At 48.3% G+C, this 25,657-nt stretch overlaps 1 protein-coding gene across 1 annotated transcript in view; it reads right to left on the reverse strand.

The window, feature by feature from the left end:
• Nucleotides 1-25,657, reverse strand: part of ZBP1 (Z-DNA binding protein 1) — a 64,087-nt gene that overhangs the window by 35,498 nt on the left and 2,932 nt on the right. Inside the window, exons 2-5 of the mRNA XM_063959050.1 lie at nucleotides 10,175-10,255; nucleotides 7,628-7,807; nucleotides 6,765-6,821; nucleotides 5,313-5,363 (exon numbers count right to left, since the gene is read on the reverse strand). Of these exons, the coding sequence (XP_063815120.1) occupies nucleotides 5,313-5,363; nucleotides 6,765-6,821; nucleotides 7,628-7,807; nucleotides 10,175-10,250 (364 nt within the window). The 5' untranslated portion in view covers nucleotides 10,251-10,255. The remainder of the gene's footprint in view (nucleotides 1-5,312; nucleotides 5,364-6,764; nucleotides 6,822-7,627; nucleotides 7,808-10,174; nucleotides 10,256-25,657) is intronic.

Genomic DNA, 25,657 nt, shown 5'->3' on the forward strand with positions numbered 1-25,657 from the left:
TTACCAGGGTGTCCACTGCACTGGTTTGAGGGTTCCCTGACCTGGAACAATATCTTGGAAGCTTCTTGTTGAGGCGAGACGCCATCATGTCTATTTGAGGAATAACCCAATGCCTTGTCACTTCTGCAAAGACCCCTTGATGAAGACCCCACTCTCCTGGATGGAGATCGTGCCTGCTGAGGAAGTCTGCTTCCCAGTTGTCCACGCCCGGAAGGAAGACTGCTGACAGAGAGCTCACGTGCTTTTCCGCCCAGCGGAGGACTCTTGTGGCCTCCGCCATCGCCGCTCTGCTCTTTGTTCCGCCCTGGCGGTTTACGTACGCCACCGCTGTTACGTTGTCCGACTGAATCAGGACAGGTAGACCTCAAAGAAGGTGTTCCGCTTGCAGAAGGCCGTTGTAAATGGCTCTTAATTCCAGAACGTTTATGTGGAGACAAGTTTCCTGGTTTGATCATTTTCCCTGGAAACTTCTTCCTTGTGTGACTGCTCCCCAGCCTCGGAGACTTGCATCCGTGGTCAGCAGGACCCAATCCTGGATCCCGAACCTGCGTCCCTCTAGGACAGTGATTTTCAACCTTTTTTTACTCGCGGCACACCGAACAATATTTTAAAATTGCCAAGGCACACCATCCGTTCCCCACAGAAAAAAACAAAAAGCACACATTGGCCCTCACAAAAAAAAATTCCACACATACATTGGCCTACACAGAAAAAACAATCACATTGCTCCCCACATAAATCATGTTGCTCCCTACATAAATCAATCACATTGTTCCCCACATAAATCCTATTGCTCCCCACATGAATTATTGACATTGTTCCCCCCCATAAATCCTTATTCTACCCACATAAATCCTATTATTCCCCACAGGAGAAATAAAATAACAAATATTAGCCCCTACCGGTCAGCTGTCCTCCTCCCTATCCCTCAGTGGCGGGGGTTGGTCATAGTGGAGTGCTGCGAGTACTGAGCAGCGGGTGGTTGGGCAGGTGTGGATGTGGGTGGGCAAGGAAAGCTGTGTATGCAGGCAGAAACTGTAAGATGTGTATGCAGGCGGGTGGGCTGGCTGGGTGGTGAGATGCGGCGGCTGTGACCTATGATATCACACCGCCGCATCTTCAAGGCATAGGTCACGGCCAGAGCATGACTGATCCTCTAAGGAGAGCCCGGGCCAACAGTTCACTCTGAAGGTGCAGGAAGCTGCTCTGGCTCCGCGGCACACCTTGCAACTGGTCGCGGCACACTAGTGTGCCACGGCACAATGGTTGAAAAAGCCTGCTCTAGGAGGTGAGAACTTTGAAGCCACCACAGGAGAGATATTCTGGTCCTGGAAGATAGACTTATTTTCCGGTGCATGTGCAGGTGAGACCCGGACCACTTGCCCAGCAGGTCCCACTGAAACACCCGGGCATGAAACCTGCCAAACGGAATGGCTTCGTAAGCTGCAATCATCTTCCCCAGCACTCGAGTACAATGATGAATCGACACTCTTGCCGGTTTCAGAATCTCCTTGACCATGCATTGGATTTCCAGAGCTTTTTCCACTGGAAGAAACACTCTCTGCAGTTCCGTGTCCAGGATCATGCCCAAGAAAGGCAGCCGAGTTGTCGGAATCAACTGTGACTTTGGCAAATTTAGAATCCAACCATGATGTTGCAGAACCGTCAGGGAGAGTTCCACATTTCTTAGCAGCTGCTCCTTTGATCTCGCCTTTATCAGGAGATCTTCCAAGTACGGGATAATTGTGACACCCTGCTTGCGTAGGAGTACCATAATTTCTGCCATCACTTTGGTGAAGACCATCGGGGCCGTGGAAAGACCAAACGGCAACGTCTGAAATTGGTAATGACAATCCTGCACTGCAAACCACAGGAAAGCTTGATGTGGAGGATATATTGGGACATGTAAGTAGGCGTCTTTTATGTCGACTGACGCCATAAAATCCCCCCCTTCTAGACTGGAGATCACTGCTCGAAGAGATTCCATCTTGAACTTGAAAGTTTTCAAATACAGATTGAGGGATTTTAGGTTCAGGATCGGTCTGACTGAGCCGTCCGGCTTTGGTACGACAAAGAGGCTCGAATAAAACCCTTCTCCCCGTTGAGACAGGGGTACCGGGACAATGACTCTGTTGACACAGCTTTTGTATCGCAGCACTCACTACTTCCCTTTCTGGGATAGAAACTGGCAAGGCTGATTTGAAAAATCGGTGTGGGGGGGGCACCTCCTGAACCTCCTGAAACTCCAGTTTGTACCGACACAATGTCTAACACCCAAGGATCTAGGCCCGAGTGAAACCAGACCTGACTGAAGAGTCGGAGACGCGCCCCCACCGGTACGGACTCCCGTAGGGGAGCCCCAGCGTCATGCGGTGGACTTCGCAGAGGCCGGGGAGGACTTCTGGTCCTGGGAGCCCGGCACTGCAGGCGACCTTTTTCCCCTACCTCTACCTTTAGAGGCAACGAAGGACGACCCTCTTCCTTTTTTGTATTTATTAGGCCGAAAGGACTGCATCTGATAATGGGGTGCCTTTTTCTGTTGTGCTGGAACATAAGGAAGAAAGGATGACTTACCCGCTGTAGCGGTAGACACGAGGTCAGCGAGGCCGTCACCAAACAAGACACTACCTTTATATGGGAGAGCTTCCATAGCTTTCTTGGAGTCTGCATCAGCATTCCATTGATGAATCCACAGCGCTTTCCTGGCCAAGACTGCCATGGCATTGGCCCTTGATCCCAAGAGGCCAATATCCCTCGCCACATCTTTTAGGTAAGCTGCAGCGTCCCTGATATAACCGAGAGTTAAAAGAATGTTATCCCTATCAAGGGTATCCATGTCAGATGCCAAATTATCCGCCCACTTAGCAATAGCGCTACTCACCCACGCCGACGCCACGGCAAGTCTGAGTGCACCCGTAGTGACATAAATGGCCTTTAATGTCGTTTCCTGTTTACGATCCACAGGGTCCGTGAGGACAGCAGTGTCGGGAGACGGAAGCGCCACCTTCTTGGACAGCAGTGACAGAGCCTTGTCCACATTGGGAGATGACTCCCACTTTTCCCTGTCGGCAGAGGGGAAAGGATATGCCATAAAAATTCTCTTGGGAATCTGACACCTTTTATCAGGAGATTCCCAAGCTTTTTCGCAAAGAGCGTTCAGTTCATGAGAGGGGGGAAACGTCACCTCAGGCTTCTTTCCCTTATACAAACAAACCCTTGTATCAGGAACAGCAGGTACTTCAGAAATATGTAAAACATCTTTAATAGTCACAATTATGTACTGAATACTCTTAACCAATTTTGGATGTAAACTCACTATAGTCGACACTGGAGTCAGAGTCCGTTTCGGTATCCGTATCCGCTATTTGGGTAAATTAACGCTGTGACTCTAAGGGGGCCTGTACCTGAGACAAGGCGTCCTCCATGGATTTCCTCCACGTTTGTGTCTGAGAATCAGATTTATCCAGCCTTTTAATCAATAACGCCACATTTGCATTCAATGTACTCAACATATTCACCCAATCAGCAGTCGGCGGTGCCGACAGAGTCACTCCCAAATCCTTCTCTGCGCCCCCAGCAACTTCCTCTGGGGAGGAGCACTCAGCCTCAGACATGTCGACACACCGTACCGACACGCACACACACACACACACACACACACACACTGGCTATAGGGGATAGACCCACAGGGAAGCCTGTTAGAGAAACACAGAGGGTGTTTACCAGCTCACACCCCAGCGCCTATTTCAATACTGAGAAAGAATATCAGATGCCTGCGCTGTTATAATAGCACCAAATTACTGTGCCCCCCCCGTTTTGCTCCCTGTTACTTGATCAGGAGAGTGGAGGTCCGGGCCAGTGTCTCTGCAGTCTGTGAAGAGAGAAAATGGAGCTGGTAAGCTGTGAATCTTTATACTGGCGGGCGCTTATATTTAGTGCCTAGGCACTTATAATATATCCCTTTCAGCCAGTCTTTACCTCAGTAACATGCTGCCCATGGCGCCCGCCCTGCACCATGTAAGTGCCGTTGGAAGTATGTATGGGAGCATGGCGCGCAGCGCGCAGCGCAACCGCTGCGCTGTACCTCATTACTGAAGTCTTCTGCCGTCACTGAAGTCTTCTGTTCTTCTATATACTCACCCGGCTTCTTTCTTCTGGCTTCTGTGAGGGGTTGACGGCGCGGCTGCAGGAACAAGCAGCTAGGCGCACCAAGTGATCGAACCCTCTGGAGCTAATGGTGTCTTTAAAGCAGATCTTTTAACTCAGAAGAAGTAGGTCTGCTTCTCTCCCCTCACTCCCACGATGCAGGGAGCCTGTAGCCAGCAGGTCTCCCTGAAAATAAAAAAACCTAACATAAAGTCTTTTCAGAGAAACTCAGTAGAGCTCCCCTAGTGTGTGTCCAGTCTCTCTGGGCACAGAATCTAACTGAGGTCTGGAGGAGGGGCATAGAAGGAGGAGCCAGTTCACACCCAGTAAAAGTCTTATATTGTGCCCATGTCTCCTGCGGATCCCGTCTATACCCCATGGTCCTTTTGGAGTCCCCAGCATCCTCTAGGATGTAAGAGAAATTTTATTAGTAGCTTATTTATGCAATGTTCATTTTAAATACAGGTCAAGTAGCTCACGGCTGCCAATGTTCATAAATATATTATACTAACAGTTTTATTGAAGAAAAAAACAAACCCTGACCATCACCAGAAGCAGCATCCAATGGCTACATCCGTAGGGTTTGCGCACCCGCACCGGCGATAGTGCACGTGCGCGACCCTTCACCGTGTGATCACATTCAGGAAGGATGCGATGACCTGATGATTGATATGAGACAGGCGTCTGGGGGCAGCAACGTGGCGTTGGTGGGGGAGGGATCAGGAAACGCAGGCATGTCACGCTGCGTATGTTGCCTGCGTTTCCTGCGTATGGAAACATGGCGGTGGAGCCCATGCCTACCTCTGTTCAATGTGTTCACAATTAAATTGCAAATGCATCGCGAGGCGGCACCACACATGCTCAGCGGCCTTGCGCTGTGCTGGGCGGCCCCCAGCATGTGAGTATATGGACGCAGATTTTGCTGCGGGATCAAAATCTGCGTCCATCTCTGAATAACCCCCTAAATAAGACTGAGGCTATAATAATACAAGGGGCACTACAGGTGTACAATATACAGAGTCTCTCTCTACATGCAATATAGGAGGGACACTACAACATTCCACGTGTTTACTGACATTTACAGTAGTTTATCATCAATTGCTAGAGTATTTATACCATCAAAAATGAAGCTGCTACTAAACAAATCTAACCACAGGTATACTTACGCTGCTCTGTTAACTCGCTCGTTTTCTCTGTCTCTGTCCCACTTGGATCTTCTGAGTCATAAAAAGAGAGAACATTTACATGACAGGTTTAGGAACAGTATAATAACAGTAGTTTGGAAATAGGGTGGTAGCATGGTTGGTGTAATGGTTAGCATTACTGCCTCACAGTACTAAGGTTTTAAGGATAACGAAGCTTGGGCACAGACTCAATTAGTACCTCAATTTGCATTAACCCTCTGTCCTCAGCCATGGATATCCTTAAACCTTGGACTGTTAGGGTGCCTTGAGGACCGAGTTTGGGAACCACTGGCCTAAAACATTCTTTTCTCCATTGCTGATTCTTATAACAAATCTTGTAGAATATTCCGTGTATCTACAGTCGTGGACAAATTTGTTGGTACCTTTTACAGTTTATTAAAAAATGCTTCATTCCTCCTGTAAAATGCTGAAATTAGAACTATTGGGCCTAATTCAGCATGGATCATTATTTTGAGGAATTGAAGTTGTCTGTAAGTAGAAAGGCGCCAACCCGATAGGAAGAAAAAACGCCCAGTGCAAGCATGCGAATTCATTGCAGATCGATATCCAATTTCCGGAACATCAACATTTTTTTGCCGTCTGAGCAAATGTTAGTAGGTCTGAGGCTGCAATCGCCATCTTTTTATGGTGCTACCCTATGGACTTCCTACCGCTTCCCATTGCACCGCTCACGCCAACCCCTCGCCATAACCTGTATGCAAGCAGCTCCCGTTACAGTCCCAGATCCCAGCCTCCTCCTTCCCTAGGAACACACCCATCTGTACTTCCAGCTGCAGGGAGGACGAGCCCAGGACTGACAGCAGACGCACCTCGCAATGCTGGGAGGTGACGGAGACCCCCGGAGAGGCCCCCACACACCCTCTCATGTGGACCACCAATCTTCCATGTACGAACCGCATATGTTAGTACATGCGATGGCAGTCGATGGCCTGTGAAGATTATTAGTACATTCCACCCCGGGAGAGCTGTCCTTTACGATACTAATCATATATGTTAGTGCATATGTGATTAGTATCGTGATGTGTGGCGGGACGTAAACCACAAGGTTTCTACATTTCGGCCAAAGGCTGAAAACCAATGTCCAATCAGCTTGATGTTTCTCTGACTCCAGTTGCAAATATTATTAAGAAGCCCACCCTAGTGGCTCTAGGGGTCTTATGTACTTGTGCAGGAGTTTCATAACAAAGGCATTGTTTGTGACAATATTTGCTGTAAAAACAAAATAATTCTGTACGTATCTCAACCATAGAATTCCTGTGTTTTCTCTTGTTGAAGAAAAATGAATAAATAACATATTTGTAAACTAAATTCAATCCAACCTTGTCATTTTTTTTGAGGACATTGTCGTGTTTCTTAAGTTCTTAAAAGGTAGATGTATGGAATCACAAAATAGGTGAATTTATTTTTACTTACGTTGGGCAGCAACTTCAGTCTCAGTCCTTTTTTGTGTTCCAGAACGTCTGTTATTATCTGTTTCAAACCATAAACCATTAGTGATATTCTAATGCTGCAGCCAGTTTCTGTAGTCTTTATTTAAATGATAATAAGCAGAGACAATTGGTTTCCTCCTACGCCTTCTAAGGCTAGGTATTACTTGTAAGGCAATACTGGATGAACAGCAGATGGTGGTATGTCATACGTTTATTGCTATGTAGTCTCTTCTTGTTTGTTACATAGTACTGGCTTCTGCCCTCTGTTTAATAACCCTCAGTGATATGAAGTTTTACATGTACTGGTCATAGTAACGTTTATTCCACAATCTTCTCTAATGTTCATGATTAAACAGAGAAGCATATTCTACAACAGGTTTCCTGCCAATACACAACACAAAAAAAGATACAAACAATATTCTAGTGAAATCTGTAAAGTGAGAGTAACTGGGCACTGTATTTCAAAGGGAGACAAGAAAAAGAAAACAATTGACTTGAAAATCAAAACAAGTGACTAAACTGAAAAATGGTCAAAGACAAACAAGCAATTGCACATAAGTGTGATATTGTAAAATTAACTAAAGTACAACAAAAAGGAAAGTCCATACAGGTAAAGATGGACTTGACACTAGATCTACATAAAGAAAGATGTATGGAACAAATATACATATGCCTCCACAGAAAGAATTTATGAAACAAAAGACAAAATAGATGACTTGCATTTTATCTATAAACCATCAGAATACACAAACAATATTCATTATACACCAAGCGGATGAGGAGGGAACCAAAGGGAGCATCACAGTCAAGAAGAACAAGTCTATAGGACAGAAGGGGAATACAAACCTGCATTTTCATGGAGTTTAATAAACCAGTGTTTGGAATCATCACGATCGACTAAATTCAAAGACTTCATTTTGTATAAATCAGGATTAACGTCTGCAGCACGTTGTTTCTTCACAGCCATAGCAATGCAGAGAGCTTTCTTGCACTTGTTAGTTGAAAGAAACGTATATATGTTTTTCTCTGTAAGAGAGAGAGAGATACAAGATCAGCATGGAACTTCCTATGGTCACTGAAATCATCAATATAATGGCAACTTATATTGAGAGATGAGCAAAATCACAGCAAAATGTATAACAAATCAAAGGTTTTGCAGCATTGCAAAGTTGCAGCAATACAATTTTGGAGTTCTGCCTTCAATATACCACTGATTTGTATTTGTAAATTTGCACTTCACTAAATTTCTAGTCTATAAACAGTAAATAAGAGAAAGCTCACATGTGCCCCCCAAAAACTTGTGATTTTTCTGTGTATGTATAAATAAATAGAGCTGGCAATTCATTCTATCATTGGTGTAGTAACAGTGGTGCAAAGAGGGAGGGGCTGTACAAAGTACCCAGGTTCATGTCTCTATGGGAGCCTGAGTTTGCAGTGGAGCCATAACCGCAACCCCATATTGGGGGTCATTCCGAGTTGTTCGCTCGTTATTTTTTTCTCGCAACGGAGCGATTAGTCGCTAATGCGCATGCGCAATGTCCGCAGTGCGACTGCGCCAAGTAAATTTGCTATGCAGTTAGGTTTTTTACTCACGGCATTACAAGGTTTTTTCTTCGTTCTGGTGATCGTAATGTGATTGACAGGAAGTGGGTGTTTCTGGGCGGAAACTGGCCATTTTATGGGTGTGTGTGAAAAAACGCTACCGTTTCTGGGAAAAACGCGGGAGTGGCTGGAGAAACGGAGGAGTGTCTGGGCGAACGCTGGGTGTGTTTGTGACGTCAAACCAGGAATGACAAGCACTGAACTGATCGCAGATGCCGAGTAAGTCTGGAGCTACTCAGAAACTGCTAAGAAGTGTCTATTCGCAATTCTGCTAATCTTTTGCTCGCAATTTTGATAAGCTATGATTCACTCCCAGTAGGCGGCGGCTTAGCGTGTGCAAAGCTGCTAAAAGCAGCTTGCGAGCGAACAACTCGGAATGACCCCCACTGTGCGACCACACACCCCTTCCACACTGCTCCTACATAGGGCCCTCGGTGTAGCATAGCCATGCTCCCACAGCACTAGCTCTGGACAGCCCTTGTGGTCGGCTTGGAGTGGCAACCCTTAACCACTTAACTGGATAATTTTGTTTCCAAAAACCGCTCAGAAATTGTTGGGTTTTTTATTATTGAATTAGGTCAAGAACATATATATATATATCCATTTTTTTTTTTTATGAAAAAGCCTCTGCTGTTTCCTACACATAAGGTTTCTGTGTCTAATACTAATTTCATCCCTGCCCTCTGACTGTCCTCCACATTCTTTTTTGCATGCCAAACTTAGTGTCTTTTAGGTGATTGTAGCCAAACTAAACCTAAACAGTCACTGGTCAATCACCACACTTCTCCCAATATTATAAGAAGCAAAATAATCCTCCCCTAGCCTTTTTGTGGAAAATATTAGCTAAATATATTTCTTAAAAACTATTTGATAAATTATGCGGTTGGTAAGACCATTGCCTATAAATGAGCATTATGTGGGATAAACCAATTCTAAATAATAATAATGCAGTCTATTGGCTCACAAGACACCAGTAACTTTACTGAAGAATTTTGGCTTCAAAGTCACAAAATGACATCCTTGGTCATGTCCCTAGTTCCTCAAGAATGAATAAACTATTTCCATGGATATAAGTTTTGCCCACAAAATAACTGCCTCCACTGGGTGTATGTGAAGTGTACAGTTAAGTGTTTAGTAATGTGTATGGTTTATTGGGACACAAATAAGTACATGAAATAAACTTCTGCATGAATCCTGTACATATTCAGTAGCCATCCTGTGCTAAGATTAATACATACCTCCCAACCATTCCGAATCCAGCAGGACAGTCCCAGTTTTTATCCACTGTCCTGCTGTCCCACCCGCGGGCCGCATGTGGTTGGGAGGGGCGGTTGTAAGTATAGCAGAGCAGCGGTGAATGACATCCACCCAGTGGAGAAGAGGGTGGGGGCTGTCCAGCTGCTCTAGGAGCACATGACAAGAAATGGCAGAGTGACATGCGGTCATGCCCCCAGAATGTCAGGTATTGGTCCTGCTCCTGGGTATTCTAAAGCTGGCAAATACTGTATGTTAATAAAATAAATAAAGTTTTCAGGCACATGGTTTATTGGGTGTGGTCCCCATATCCTGAGGAGACAAATCAGGCAAGATCTTGATTCTTTAATATATTTTCTGCTACTAGGTAGCAAGAATACAAAGGTGCTTATTTGCTTTTTGGTCTAAATGAAACACTCCATAACAATCTCCTATGGTATTTACATAGTTCTGAATTCTACTGTATATTCTACAGTCTATAGAAATGTGACTCGTTCTGTGACCTACAGAAAATTGGAAACTCAAACAAATACTTACGTAGCGGATTCAGCTGTTTCCACTGCTCGGTCATTTTCACATTATCTGCTGGGCTCTTCTGGGCAGCTTCTTGCATTCTGTCTGAAAGAGAGTTTTAGAAATCACAGGAACTGTTCTTAATGTGTTGCACCATTCTATCTGTACAGTAGTGCAATGTTGAATTTAGTATTGTTTCTACTGCAGCGAGCCAGATACATAAATTACAGAGGGTATATGGGGCGTCATCCCATATGTCGGAATCCCTGCAGCAAGTCCCCTCATTGGCTTGTTGTGCTCACACCAAGTTTTATTTCCACTCGGTTGGTGGCGTGGACCCACTACCCGAGTGGGAATACCACCCGGAGTTCGGGATTCCATCCGGCAGTATTGCACCAGCTATCGCGATTCCGACATCAGATTCCTGACAGACGGTATTTTAACCACATCCTGATGGGGCATATTGATGATAATATGCACCATAGTGCGGTGTGCATAGAAAACCTTCCCCCATGGATCCATTATAATTAGAGATGTGCACCGGAAATTTTTCAGGTTTTGGTTTTGGATTCGGTTCCGCGGCCGTGTTTTGGATTCGGACGCGTTTTGGCAAAACCTCCATGAAATTTTTTTGTCTGATTCGGGTGTGTTTTGGATTCGGGGTGTTCTTTTTCAAAAAACCCTCAAAAACAGCTTAAATCATAGAATTTGGGGGTCATTTTGATCCCATAGTATTATTAACCTCAAAAACCATAATTTCCACTCATTTCCAGTCTATTCTGAACACCTCACACCTCACAATATTATTTTTAGTCCTAAAATTTGCACCAAGGTCACTGGATGACTAAGCTAAGCGACCCAAGTAGCCGGCACAAACACCTGGCCCATCTAGGAGTGGCACTGCAGTGTCAGACAGGATGGCACATAAAAAAATTAGCCCCAAACAGCACATGATGCAGAGATAAATAAAAAAAAAAAAGAGGTGCAAGATGGAATTGTCCTTGGGCCCTCCCACCCACCCTTATGTTGTATAAACAGGACATGCACACTTTAACAAACCCATCATTTCAGCCACTGGGTCTGCCACACGACTGTGGCTGAAATGACTGGTTGGTTTGAGCCCCCACCAAAAAAGAAGCAATCAATCTCTCCTTGCACAAACTGGCTCTACAGAGGCAAGATGTCCACCTCCTCCTCATCGTCTGATTCCTCACCCCTTTCCTGCTCTGTGCTGCCACGTCGTCATGGCAACCGGGAGACAAGTGCTAGCGGAGTAACCTGAGCGTAGCTGATACTCCGGTTCGGGTCTTTTGCTGTGCAGTGGTTACAGGCTTTGTGCACGGCAGGGGATCCGGTGCTGGTTTTTGTGCTCACAGTCTGTGAGGTCTGAGTGGGGCGTGGACAGCACCTGCTATATAAACCCTCTTCTCAGGTTAGGCAGATGCTGCTGAATCTTTGTTGGTTAGTCAGTTCCTGAAAGCTAGCTAGTACTGTGTAAACTTTGTATTTGTTTGTTGCTTACTGCAAATAGGCCTTGGGATTTGGTATTACACTCTGCCAATCCAGACCTAGCAGTAAGACTGGAGTCAGTCGTTTAACCTGCTGGGGTTCTTTTGCTACTCTGTGAACCTAGCAAGTTTGCGGCTGTATTCTCAGACTTGCCTGCCAAAATCCTTTCTCACTGTGCAAGGTGTTCAGGTATCAGTTTAGTGGCAGTAAGCTGAACCAGTGCACTGCAAGTGAGGACTAGGATTGTGGAGACTCTCCTTGTGTCTATTATTCCATCTCTGACCAAGGAGTTTACTGCCACACCCGTTGGTAACCCTTTAGGGTTTTTGCTGTTGCCCTTAGCAACAGCATTTCGGGTTCTCTACGTATTAAATCACTACATCTCGCTTCTTTCCATCTGAGCATTCCTAATACTAGGGAGACACCCAGTTTCTTAGCCTTTGGGCTTCTCTGTTCATTTTGTGTTTATTTTGTTACCCTATCACCTTCTGTGTATGTAATGTCATATTCCCCAGTCTGTCTGTGAGTTCATTTGTTTTGCATCCCTCACCATTCAGACACCAGTACATTCCTGCTGGCACTGGTGTGCATAACATATTCAGCAGCCTAATACTCCTGTTGAAATTTTGTGGGAATATGGAGCATACCCCTCAAAATACTTTGCAACAGGTGGTCGATCAGGTGCAGGTCCTGACTCGACAATTTAATGATTTGTCCATTAAAATGCACACCTCGCAGGCCGCTGGTGGAGCTCCCACAGCAGCAGTACCTTCAGGGGTTAAGGAGCCGAAAGTAAATCTCCCGGATCGTTTTTCTGGAGATCGCTCGCAGTTCTTTTGTTTCAAGGAGAGCTGCAAGCTATATTTCCAGCTTAGGCCTCAGTCTTCTGGGTCGGAGATTCAGTGGGTGGGCATAGTGATTTCCTTGCTACAAGGAGACCCACAAATCTGGGCATATGGGTTGCAGCCTGACTGTCCGTCGCTTAAAAGTGTTGATACTTTTTTTACGGCACTGGGCATATTGTATGATGACCCTGACAAGACGGCCTCAGCCGAGGCTCAGATTTCGATCCTTAAGCAAGGGCGAAGGCCAGTTGAGGTTTATTGTATGGAGTTTCGGAAGTTGGCCCATGATACCCAGTGGAATGACCCACCCCTGAGACACCAGTACCGAAGAGGTCTTTCTAACCAGTTAAATGACCAACTGGTACAATATCCCTTGCCTGATAGCTTGGATCAGCTCATGCAGTTATCCATTCGGGTGGATAGACGGCTGAGAGAGCGCAGGCTTGAAAGGGAGACCGAGGTTTCCTTCTTTCCCAAGGGAACCTCAGACTCTGAGGAATTTTCCGAGGAGCCTATGCAGATTGGGGCTACCCGCCTCTCCTCGCGTGAGAAGACGCGGAGGAGACAGCAGGGGTTATGTTTGTACTGTGGGAATAAAGGTCATGTGGTAGTATCATGCCCAGAAAAGCCGGAAAACTTCAGGGCCTGAGGGTGATGGGAAATATCCTGTCAGGTCAGAAGTCGGAATTTCCCAAGAAGACTTTTATCATTCCGGTGACCTTGAAGATCCTCGGTCAAACTGTCAAGACTGAGGCCTTTGTGGACAGTGGGGCCGACGGGGTTTTTATGGACCGCCAATTCGCCCTGAAACACTCTGTTCCCTTAGTACCCTTGGCATCGGAAATTGAGATTTGTGGGTTAAACGGGGAACCATTATCCCAGGGTAAAATTACCTCTTGCACTAGCCAGATTTCTTTGTTTATTGGAGCCACACACTCTGAAAAATTGTCCTTTTATGTGACTGTCTGTACTTTTGCCCCATTGGTGTTGGGGTTACCCTGGTTAAGGGCCCACAATCCTCAATTTGACTGGGTCTCTGGGGAGATTCTTAGTTGGGGTACTGATTGTTTCAGGAGTTGCTTGAGCCTTCCAGTCAGGCTTTCGCAGCTAAGTTTGCCAGGATTGCCAGGATGTTATGCAGATTTTGCGGACGTGTTCTCCAAAAGAGTTGCAGAGGTACTACCTCCCCATCGCCCCTATGACTGTGCCATTGATTTGTTGCCGAATGCTAAGCTTCCCAAGAGCAGGTTGTACTCCCTGTCACGTCCTGAGACTCAGGCTATGGCAGAGTACATTCAGGAGAACTTGGCTAAGGGATTTATCAGACCTTCACAGTCTCCAGTTGGGTCGGGGTTCTTCTTCGTGGGTAAAAAGGACGGTTCGTTGCGACCCTGCATCGACTTCAGGGAATTGAACCGTATCACAATTAAAAACTCATACCCACTGCCTCTCATTTCGGTCTTGTTTGACCAGCTTCGTACTGCCACCATTTTTTCTAAGATTGACCTACGCGGTGCGTACAATCTAATCCGAATAAGATAGGGGGATGAATGGAAGACTGCCTTTAATACCCACTCAGGGCATTATGAATATTTGGTGATGCCTTTTGGGCTCTGTAATGCCCCGGCAGTCTTCCAGGACTTCATGAACGATGTGCTCAGGGAATATTTGGATAGATTCTTAGTTGTATACTTAGATGACATCCTAATCTTCTCCCATTCCCTGGAGGAACATCGGTAGCATGTACGCTTAGTCCTCCAGAAACTCAGAGACCACCGGCTGGGGGCGAAGCTGGAGAAGTGCGAATTTGAAGTTCAGCAAATCGCATTTCTAGGATATATTATCTCCCCAGAAGGTTTCCAAATGGAGGGTTCCAAGGTATAGGCAGTCCTGGATTGGGTGCAGCCCACTAGTTTGAAGGTGCTTCAGCGTTTTCTGGGCTTTGCGAATTTTTATAGACGATTTATCGCTGGATTTTCGTCTATAGTGGCGCCCTTGGTGGCACTCACTAAGAAAGGGGCGGATGTTGCTCACTGGTCTTGTGAGGTCAAAGCGGCTTTTGCCCGTCTCAAAAGGGCATTTGTCTCGGCCAAGGTGCTGCGACACCCAGATCCAGAGCGTCCTTTTGTGGTGGAGGTGGATGCGTCTGAGATGGGTATTGGGGCAGTGCTCTCTCAGATGGGGGTGTCTGATAATCGCCTTCATCCCTGTGCTTACTTTTCCCGTAAATTTTCGCCTGCCAAGATGAATTATGATGTGGGTAACCGGGAATTGTTGGCTATTAAGGATGCACTCGAGGAGTGGAGACACTGGCTTGAGGGGGCTAAGTTTGTGGTCTCAATTCTCACCGACCATAAGAATTTGGCATATTTAGAGTCAGCGAAGCGCCTCAATGCCAGGCAGGCATGATGGGCTTTGTTTTTTGCTCGCTTTAATTTTTTGATAACATATCGCCCTGGGTCAAAAAACATCAAGGCTGATGTGCGGAGTTTTGCTCCAATCCAGGAGACCACCGAGGAGCCATTGACCATTGTGTCCCCATCATGTATTAAAGTGGGCATTACCCAGGACCTCTTGTCATTAGTCTTTAGAGCACAGGAGCAGGCTCCTCCAGACCTTCCGGTAGGTCTTTTGTTTGTGCCTCCTAGGTTAAGACAGCGAGTGTTCCTGGAATTCCATGTCAAGAAGTCGGCAGGTCACCCGGGTATTGCCAGAACTCGGGAGTTGCTATCTAGGGCGGTGTGGTGGCCCTCGGTGGCTAGGGATGTGGATCAGTGGGTTCGGGCATGTGACATCTGTGCCCGAAATAAGACTCCTAGAGGGGTTCCTGTTGGCCCATTACACCCACTCTCTATTCCATCTAAGCCATGGACCCACATTTCAATGGATTTTGTGGTGGACTTGCCCAAATCCTCGGGGATGACAGCCATCTGGGTTGTCGTTGACAGGTTTTCAAAGATGGCGCATTTCGTTCCATTGCTTGGGCTGCCATCGGCCAGACGCCTGTCTGAATTATTTATGCTGCATGTTGTGCGCCTCCACGGGTTGCCACTTGATGTGGTCTCTGACCGCGGATCCCAGTTTGTGGCCAAATTCTGGAGGGCATTTTGTTCCGATCTCCAGATTTCTGTCAGCTTGTCGTCAGGCTACCATCCGCAGTCTAATGGGCAGACTGAAAGGGTGAACCAGTCCTTGGAGCAGTTCCTCAGGTGTTATGTCTCCAAGTGTCAGACTGACTGGGTGGCTCATCTGTCCTTGGCGGAGTTTGCCTATAACAACGCGGCTCACTCTGCTACAGGGATCTCTCCCTTCCTTTGTGTGTATGGGCATCATCCTAAGGCCAATTCTTTTGACCCCCTGGACTCCACGCCGGGTGGTTTCTCTGTGGTTTCGGTCCTTAGAGGTATTTGGAGGAAAGTGAAGAAAGCCCTTGTGTCTGTGTCATTAGTGACCAAAAGGGTTTTTGATAAGCGGAAAGACCCTGCAGCTTCAAATTAGGAGACTTTGTCTGGTTGTCTACCAAGAATTTGAAGTTGAGACAGCCATCTCATAAGTTAGGCCCCCGGTTCATCGGTCCTTATATGATCACTAGGGTTATCAATCCGGTGGCATTTCAGTTAGATCTACCCCGTTCTTTGGGTGTCAATAAAACATTTCATTGTTCCCTTTTAAAACGGGCGATTAGTAATCCTTCTTCCAGTGGAAGACCTTCCCCTCTTCTGATACGTGGCCAGAGGGAGTTTGTTGTTGAAAGGATTCTTGACTCCAAGATGGTTCGGGGTCGGCTGTCATTTTTGGTGCACTGGAAGGGGTATGGCCCGGAGGAGCGGTCGTGGGTGCACAGTTGTGATCTTCATGCCCCCAGACTGTTACGCTCTTTCTTCTCGCAGTTCCCCGATAAACCCGGTGGTAAGGGTTCTTTGACCCCTCGTCAGAGGGGGGGTACTGTTAGGGTCTCCTGCTCTGTGCTGCCACGTCGTCATTGCAACCGGGAGACAAGTGCTAGCGGAGTAACCTGAGCGTAGCTGATACTCCGGTTCGGGTCTTTTGCTGTGCAGTGGTTACAGGCTCTGTGCACGGCAGGGGATCCGGTGCTGGTTTTTGTGCTCACAGTCTGTGAGGTCTGAGTGGGGCGTGGACAGCACCTGCTATATAAACCCTCTTCTCAGGTTAGGCAGATGCTGCTGAATCTTTGTTGGTTAGTCAGTTCCTGAAAGCTAGCTAGTACTGTGTAAACTTTGCATTTGTTTGTTGCTTACTGCAAATAGGCCTTGGGATTTGGTATTACACTCTGCCAATCCAGACCTAGCAGTAAGACTGGAGTCAGTCGTTTAACCTGCTGGGGTTCTTTTGCTACTCTGTGAACCTAGCAAGTTTGCGGCTGTATTCTCAGACTTGCCTGCCAAAATCCTTTCTCACTGTGCAAGGTGTTCAGGTGTCAGTTTAGTGGCAGTAAGCTGAACCAGTGCACTGCAAGTGAGGACTAGGATTGTGGAGACTCTCCTTGTGTCTATTATTCCATCTCTGACCAAGGAGTTTACTGCCACACCCGTTGGTAACCCTTTAGGGTTTTTGCTGTTGCCCTTAGCAACAGCATTTCGGGTTCTCTACGTATTAAATCACTACATCTCGCTTCTTTCCATCTGAGCATTCCTAATACTAGGGAGACACCCAGTTTCTTAGCCTTTGGGCTTCTCTGTTCATTTTGTGTTTATTTTGTTACCCTATCACCTTCTGTGTATGTAATGTCATATTCCCCAGTCTGTCTGTGAGTTCATTTGTTTTGCATCTCTCACCGTTCAGACACCAGTACATTCCTGCTGGCACTGGTGTGCATAACAATATCCTCCTCACAGAGTATTAATTTGTCCCCACTGGAATCCACCATCTCAGGTCCCTGTGTACTTTCTGGAGGCAATTGCTGCTGGTGAATGTCTCCACGGAGGAATTGATTATAATTCATTTTGATGAACATCATCTTCTCCACATATTCTGGAAGTAATCTCGTACACCGATTGCTGACAAGGTGACCGGCTGCACTAAACACTCTTTCGGAGTACACACTGGAGGGGGGGCAACTTAGGTAAAATAAAGCCAGTTTGTGCAAGGGCTTCCAAATTGCCTCTCTTTCCTGCCAGTATACGTACGGACTGTCTGACGTGCGTACTTGGATGCGGTCACTCATATAATCCTCCACCATTCTTTCAATGGTGACAAAATCATATGCAGTGACAGTAGACGACATGTCAATAATCGTTGGCAGGTCCTTCAGTCCGGACCAGATGTCAGCACTCGCTCCAGACTGCCCTGCATCACCGCCAGCAGGTGGGCTCGGAATTCTTAGCCTTTTCCTCGCAGCCCCAGTTGCGGGAGAATGTGAAGGAGGAGCTGTTGACGGGTCACGTTCCGCTTGACTTGACAAGTGTCTCACCAGCAGGTCTTTGCACCTTGTGTCTGCCAGAAAGAGAGATACAATGTAGGCTTTAAACCTAGGATCGAGCACGGTGGCCAAAATGTAGTGTTCTGATTTCAACAGATTGACCACCCATGAATCCTGGTTAAGCAAATTAAGGGCTCCATCCACAAGTCCCACATGCCTAGCGGAATCGCTCAGCTTTAGCTCCTCCTTCAATCTCTCCAGCTGCTTCTGCAAAAGCCTGATGAGGGGAATGACCTGACTCAGACTGGCAGTGTCTGAACTGACTTCACGTGTGGCAAGTTCAAAGGCAGAACCTTGCACAACGTTGAAATCATTTTCCACTGCGCTTGAGTCAGGTGCATTCCCCCTCCTTTGCCTATATCGTAGGCAGATGTATAGGCTTCAATGGCCTTTTTCTGCTCCTCCATCCTCTGAAGCATATAGAGGGTTGAATTCCACCTCGTTAACACCTCTTGCTTCAGATGATGGCAGGGCTGGTTCAGGAATGTTTGGTGGTGCTCCAGTCTTCGGCACGCGGTGGCTGAATGCCGAAAGTGGCCCGCAATTCTTCAGGCCACCGACAGCATCTCTTGCACGCCCTTGTCGTTTTAAAAAAAATTCTGCACCACCAAATTCAATGTATGTGCAAAACATGGGACGTGCTGGAATTTGCCCACATGTAATGCACGCACAATATTGGTGGCGTTGTCCGATGTCACAAATCCCCAGGAGAGTCCAATTGGGGTAAGCCATTCTGCGATGATGTTCCTCAGTTTCCGTAAGAGGTTGTCAGCTGTGTGCCTCTTATGGAAAGCGGTGATACAAAGCGTAGCCTGCCTAGGAATGAGTTGGTGTTTGCGAGATGCTGCTACTGGTGCCGCCGTTGCTGTTCTTGCTGCGGGAGGCAATACATCTACCCAGTGGGCTGTCAGTCATATAGTCCTGAGTCTGCCCTGCTCCACTTGTCCACATGTCCGTGGTTAAGTGGACATTGGGTACAACTGCATTTTTTAGGACACTGGTGAGTCTTTTTCTGACGTCTGTGTACATTCTCGGTATCGCCTGCCTAGAGAAGTAGAACCTAGATGGTATTTGGTACCAGGGACACATTAACTCAATAAATTATCTAATTCCCGGTGAATTAACGGTGGATACCGGACACACATTTAACACCACCACCACAGCTGCCAAGGCCTGAGTTATCCGCTTTGCAGCAGGATGACTGCTGTGATATTTCATCTTCCTCGCAAAGGACTGTTGGACAGTCAATTGCTTACTGGAAGTAGTACAAGTGGTCTTCCGACTTCCCCTCTGGGATGACGATCGACTCCCAGCAGCAACAACAGCAGCGCCAGCAGCAGTAGGCATTACACTCAAGGATGCATCGGAGGAATCCCAGGCAGGAGAGAACTCATCAGACTTGCCAGTGACATGGCCTGCAAGACTATTGGCTTTCCTGTGTAAGGAGGAAATTTACACTGAGGGAGTTGGTGGTGTGGTTTGCAGGAGCTTGGTTACAAGAGGAAGGGATTTAGTTGTCAGTGGACTCCTTCCGCTGTCACCCAAAGTTTTTGAACTTGTCACTGACTTCTGATGAATGCGGTCCAGGTGACGTATAAGGGAGGATGTTCCTAGGTGGTTAACGTCCTTACCCCTACTTATTACAGCTTGACAAAGGCAACACACGGCTTGACACCTGTTGTCCGCATTTGTGTTGAAATAATTCCACACCGAAGAGGTGATTTTTTTTGTATTTTGACCAGGCATTTCAATGGCCATATTCGTCCCACGGACAACAGGTGTCTCCCCGGGTGCCTGACTTAAACAAACCACCTCACCATCAGAATCCTCCTTGTCAATTTCCTCCCCAGCGCCAGCAACACCCATATCCTCATCCTGGTGTACTTCAACAGTGACATCTTCAATTTGACTATCAGGAACTGGGCTGCGGGTGTTCCTTCCAGCACTTGCAGGGGGCGTGCAAATGGTGGAAGGTGCAAGCTCTTCCCGTCCAGTGTTGGGAAGGTCAGGCATCGCAACCGACACAATTGGACTCTCCTTGGGGATTTGTGATTTAGAAGAACGCACAGTTCTTTGCTGTGCTTTTGCCAGCTTAAGTCTTTTCATTTTTCTAGCGAGAGGATGAGTGCTTCCATCCTCATGTGAATCTGAACCACTAGCCATGAACATAGGACAGGGCCTCAGCCGTTCCTTGCCACTCCGTGTCGTAAATGGCATATTGGCAAGTTTACGCTTCTCATCAGACTCTTTCAATTTTGATTTTTGGGTCATTTTACTGAACTTTTGTTTTTTGGATTTTACATGCTCTCTACTATGACATTGGGCATCGGCCTTGGCAGACGACGTTGATGGCATTTCATCGTCTCGGCCATGACTAGTGGCAGCAGCTTCAGCACGAGGTGGAAGTGGATCTTGATCTTTACCTATTTTAACCTTCACATTTTTGTTCTCCATTTTTTAATGTGTGGAATTATATGCCAGTATCAATAGCAATGGCCTACTACTATATATACTGCGCACAACTGAAATGCACCACAGGTATGGATGGATAGTATACTTGACGACACAGAGGTAGGTACAGCAGTGGCCTACTGTACCGTAATGCTATATATTATATACTGGTGGTCAGCAAACTGTGCAAAACTGAAATGCACCACAGGTATGGATGGATAGTATACTTGACGACACAGAGGTAGGTACAGCAGTGGCCTACTGTACCGTAATGCTATCTCCTATATAATAGCCCTATTATATAGGAGATTCTGTGATCTTGTGATTCATTTGCTAACGCTGGGCGGAGTCACAACAGTGGGCGGAGTTAGTCAAATGAGTCACAGATCTGGCCAAATCTATAGGACACTAGGAGCAGCTGCAGAAGCAGATAGTATGGACATGGCACAGGCAGGGTGCATACCTCCCAGCTTTCACACACACACACTCACACACACACACACACACACACACACACACGGGGAAAAGGGGCGTGGCTTCGCGGGAGGGCCCCCGTTTTCGTCAGTGAGGGGGCATGCCCAGCGCTCTGAGCTGCTGGCATGCCCCCAGGGTAGATGCTAGAATCAAGTGGGCTAAGGGACCTTTTCCGTAAGGGGGAGGAGTTACGACGCAAGGGGGAGGAGCTAGGCCAGCGGGATAGTTCCTCTACTATCCACGCCACCAACTATTACCTTTAGTAATTAGGTGGTGAGCGAAGCGGAGCGGAGCGAGCCACCGTGCCCGAAGCGTGGCGAGCGAAGCGAGCCCGTGAGAGTACTTTTCGGGTACCCTGTTCGCCCGTAGCTCCTCCCCCTGGTGACGTAGCTCCTCCCCTCAAAACGTCACAAGGTCCCTTCAGCCCCTCCGATATAGAACCAACCATGCCCCCAGGGGCTGATTATGAGTCCGGGGGGCACAGGGTACTTGAGACAGGGGAGCCCTATCTCATTGCTGTGCCTGCTGTGGGTTGGGGGCGTGGCCTAATCGCGGCCCGCGAGGCCACGCCCCATTATGCAAATTCCGTTGTTGTTTTTTTTTTTTTTTTTTATGGTATTTTGGCCCCTCAGCTAGAGGTAAATCCAGAGGAGGTGGTCGCTCCCCCCTACACACCCGCACAGGCAGAAGAAAGCAGGGAGACTGCTGCCTCCCTGCAACACCACAGACCTGCCAATACGCAGCAGCGTGTGCTGACTGTAGCACAATGCTGCCGCTGTTGCTGGCAGGACGGGGGAGCTTCTGAGCTGGGACAGAGCTACTCCAGCCAGGGGGCCCCCTAAAACTGTGGGGCCAACGGTACGTACCGCCTGCCCCCCCCCCCTTAATCCGGCTCTGCTGCTGGAACCCCCCCTTAATCCGTACCCCCTGATGCCCCCTCTCCCTCTGTCTCCACTATTCACCGCTGCTCTGCTAAGCAGAACAGCGAGTACAGGAGCTTTCCAACTGCTCCCCCCCCCCCCACCGCAGGACACTGCGACCCGCGGGTGGGACAGCGGGACAGACCCCAAAAAATGGGACTGTCCCGCGAAAATTGGGACATTTGGGAGGTATGGGGGCGTGTGAGGGGGTATGCCATACTTGACCCCCACATCAGCATACTCAGCAGGGTCTCTCTGGCAGGGAGGAGCGTCACATTCTGGCACACTCCACGCTTCTTAGCTGTAGTTTTGTGGGTCACCAGCCGCTGTGCACTTTCCGTACTGCCTCTGTTATCTCCAGCCCCTGCGACCCCACCGCTAGCTGCAGCGCTGCCACCCGCAGTGAGTTGCGCCCAGCTCCTTCACACACTTTAGCCGGCGGGTAGCGCTGCAGAAGTCCGCGCTGCTTGCAGGCTCTGACCCCCTCCTCCCTCCAGCATCAGCGTCTCCTGGGAGCTAACCAGTCACTCCCAGTCTCCCCTTACCATAGTGCCCAGCAGCCGTGAGGTCCGCGCCACGTGCATGCTATGACCCCCTCCTCCCTCCAGCCGCAGCATCTCCTGGGGGCTAACCAGTCACTCCCAGTCTCACCTTACCACAGTGCCCGGCAGCTGCGCGAGGTCTGCGGTGTGTGACTGAGGAGGGGGGGAGTGATGCGGACGGGCAGAGGAAGCAGGAATACAGCCTAAGAGAGTCAGCCATGCCAAGTCTCCACCAGCAGCAGATGCCAACAGGTTGGAGTGGAACAGCAGCAGCCAGCAGCAGTGACTCCGGTAAGACACATCTGTCTGTCACCACTGTTCTGTCCCTAATACCAATCTCTCCCGTGCCCTGTGTTCTGTCATGTCCCTGTCACCCCTGGCCTTGACCTGCCACCCTTATCCTGGCCCTTTCACCCTTATCCTGGCCCTGTCACCCTTATGCTGGCCCTGCTACCCCTATCCTGGCCCTGTCACCCCTGTGCTTGCCCTGTCAACTCTATACTGGCCCTGACACCCCTGTCCTGGTCCTGCCGCCCCTACACTGACCCTGTCACCCCTATCCTGTCCCTGTCATTTCTGTCCTGGCCCCGTCGCCCATGTCCTGGCCCCGTCACCCCTGTCCTGGCCCCGTCACCCCTGTTCTGACCCTGTCACCACTGTTCTGACCCTGTCACCCCTGTCCTGGCCCAGTCAACCCTGTTCTGACCTGGTCACCCCTGTCCTGGCCCTGTTACTGCATACCCTCCAAATACCTTTTTGGCAGGTACAGTACCCGCAGCACCTCCAGACCTCTCCCCAATGCACCACACCTCCGCACCTTCCCCTCCACCACATGCGGCACTCCACCCCTCCCCCACATGCTGTGCCTCCAGACCCCCTACACCACCCGCGGCTCCCACTCCTCCGCCCCTTCACCACCCCCAGCAATCTCCAGGCCCCCTCCACCATTCACCCCCCTTATATGTCTCCCCCACACCTGCCCCCCTCCACCCGCAGCATCTGCAGACACCCTCCTCCATCCGCGGTCCCCCCCTCACCCACCCCTCCCCCACCAATGGCACCCCCGCACCTGCCCCACCACCACCTGCAGCACCTCCGGACCTCCTTCCCCATCTGCCGCAACACCCGTACCTGCCCCTCCCCTACCCATGGCGCCTACGGACCCCTACCCCACCAGTGGCACTCCCGCCCCTTCCCATCCCACAGCACCTCCGGAACCCTTCACCCATCTGCAACATCCCCACACCTGCCCCTCCCCCACCCATGGCACCCCTGCCCCTCCCCCACCTGCAGTGCCTCCGGACCCCTCCCCCATCTGCATCCCCCACTCCTCTGCCCCTCCCCCACCCGCAGCACCTCCCAACCCTTCCCCATCCGGGCCCCACCCCCACTTCCGCCCTCCCTCCATCCGCAGCATCTACAGACACCATCCGCAGTACCCCCCGCACCCGCTACATTCTGTACATTGTGGTCTGCAGGTGCTGTTCACGCCGTCGCAAGGGACTGCGCCTCCTTCACCATCGCACACCCTTTCATTGTGCAATATTTAACCACTAACAAAGGAATGCAGGTGATACTCCATATAACACAAATATTGAACCCCAGAAAGGCATGCAAGGGTTAAGGGGGCGTAGCCCCTTGCGACGGTGTGAAGAGCGCCCATAGGGCGCGATGAAGCACCTAGTATATTATATACTGGTGGTCAGCAAACTGTGCAAAACTGAAATGCACCACAGGTATGGATGGCTAGTATACTTGACGACACAGAGGTAGGTACAGCAGTGGCCTACTGTACCTTAATGCTATATATTATATACTGGTGGTCAGCAAACTGTGCAAAAATGAAATGCACCACAGGTATGGATGGATAGTATACTTGACGACACAGAGGTAGGTACAGCAGTGGCCTACTGTACCGTAATGCTATATATTATATACTGGTGGTCAGCAAACTGTGCAAAACTGAAATGCACCACAGGTATGGATGGCTAGTATACTTGACGACACAGAGGTAGGTACAGCAGTGGCCTACTGTACCGTAATGCTATATATTATATACTGGTGGTCAGCAAACTGTGCAAAACTGAAATGCACCACAGGTATGGATGGATAGTATACTTGACGACACAGAGGTAGGTACAGCAGTGGCCTACTGTACATACTGCTTTATATTATATACTGGTGGTCAGCAAACTGTGCAAAACTGAAATGCACCACAGGTATGGATGGATAGTATACTTGACGACACAGAGGTAGGTACAGCAGTGGCCTACTGTACCGTACTGCTATATATTATATACTGGTGGTCAGCAAACTGTGCAAAACTGAAATGCACCACAGGTATGGATGGATAGTATACTTGACGACACAGAGGTAGGTACAGCAGTGGCCTACTGTACCGTAATGCTATATATTATATACTGGTGGTCAGCAAACTGTGCAAAACTGAAATGCACCACAGGTATGGATGGATAGTATACTTGACGACACAGAGGTAGATACAGCAGTGGCCTACTGTACCGTAATGCTATATATTATATACTGGTGGTCAGCAAACTGTGCAAAACTGAAATGCACCACAGGTATGGATGGATAGTATACTTGACGACACAGAGGTAGGTACAGCAGTGGCCTACTGTACTGTACTGCTATGTATTATATACTGGTGGTCAGCAAACTGTGCAAAACTGAAATGCACCACAGGTATGGATGGATAGTATACTTGACGACACAGAGGTAGGTACAGCAGTGGCCTACTGTACCGTACTGCTATATATTATATACTGGTGGTCAGCAAACTGTGCAAAACTGAAATGCACCACAGGTATGGATGGATAGTATACTTGACGACACAGAGGTAGGTACAGCAGTGGCCTTCTGTACCGTACTCCTATATATTATATACTGGTGGTCAGCAAAATTATGCACTGTACTCCTACTATATACGGTCTACAATGCAGCACAGATATGGAGTGTTTTTCAGGCAGACAACGTATACTGGTGGTCACTGGTCAGCAAAACTCTGCACTGTACTCCTCCTATATAATATTATACTGGTGGTCCCCAGTCCCCACAATAAAGCAGCACACTGAGCACTGATATGGAGTGTTTTTCAGGCAGACAACGTATACTGGTGGTCACTGTCAGCAAAACTCTGCACTGTACTCCTGCTATATAATACAGCTGCTCCCCAGTCCCCACAATTAAGCAGTGTGAGCACAGATATATGCAGCACACTGAGCACAGATATGGAGTGTTTTTCAGGCAGACAACGTATACTGGTGGTCACTGTCAGCAAAACTCTGCACTGTACTCCTGCTATATAA

Source organism: Pseudophryne corroboree, chromosome 3 (genome assembly GCF_028390025.1).
Source record: "Pseudophryne corroboree isolate aPseCor3 chromosome 3, aPseCor3.hap2, whole genome shotgun sequence".
Classification (NCBI taxonomy): Eukaryota; Metazoa; Chordata; class Amphibia; order Anura; family Myobatrachidae; genus Pseudophryne; species Pseudophryne corroboree.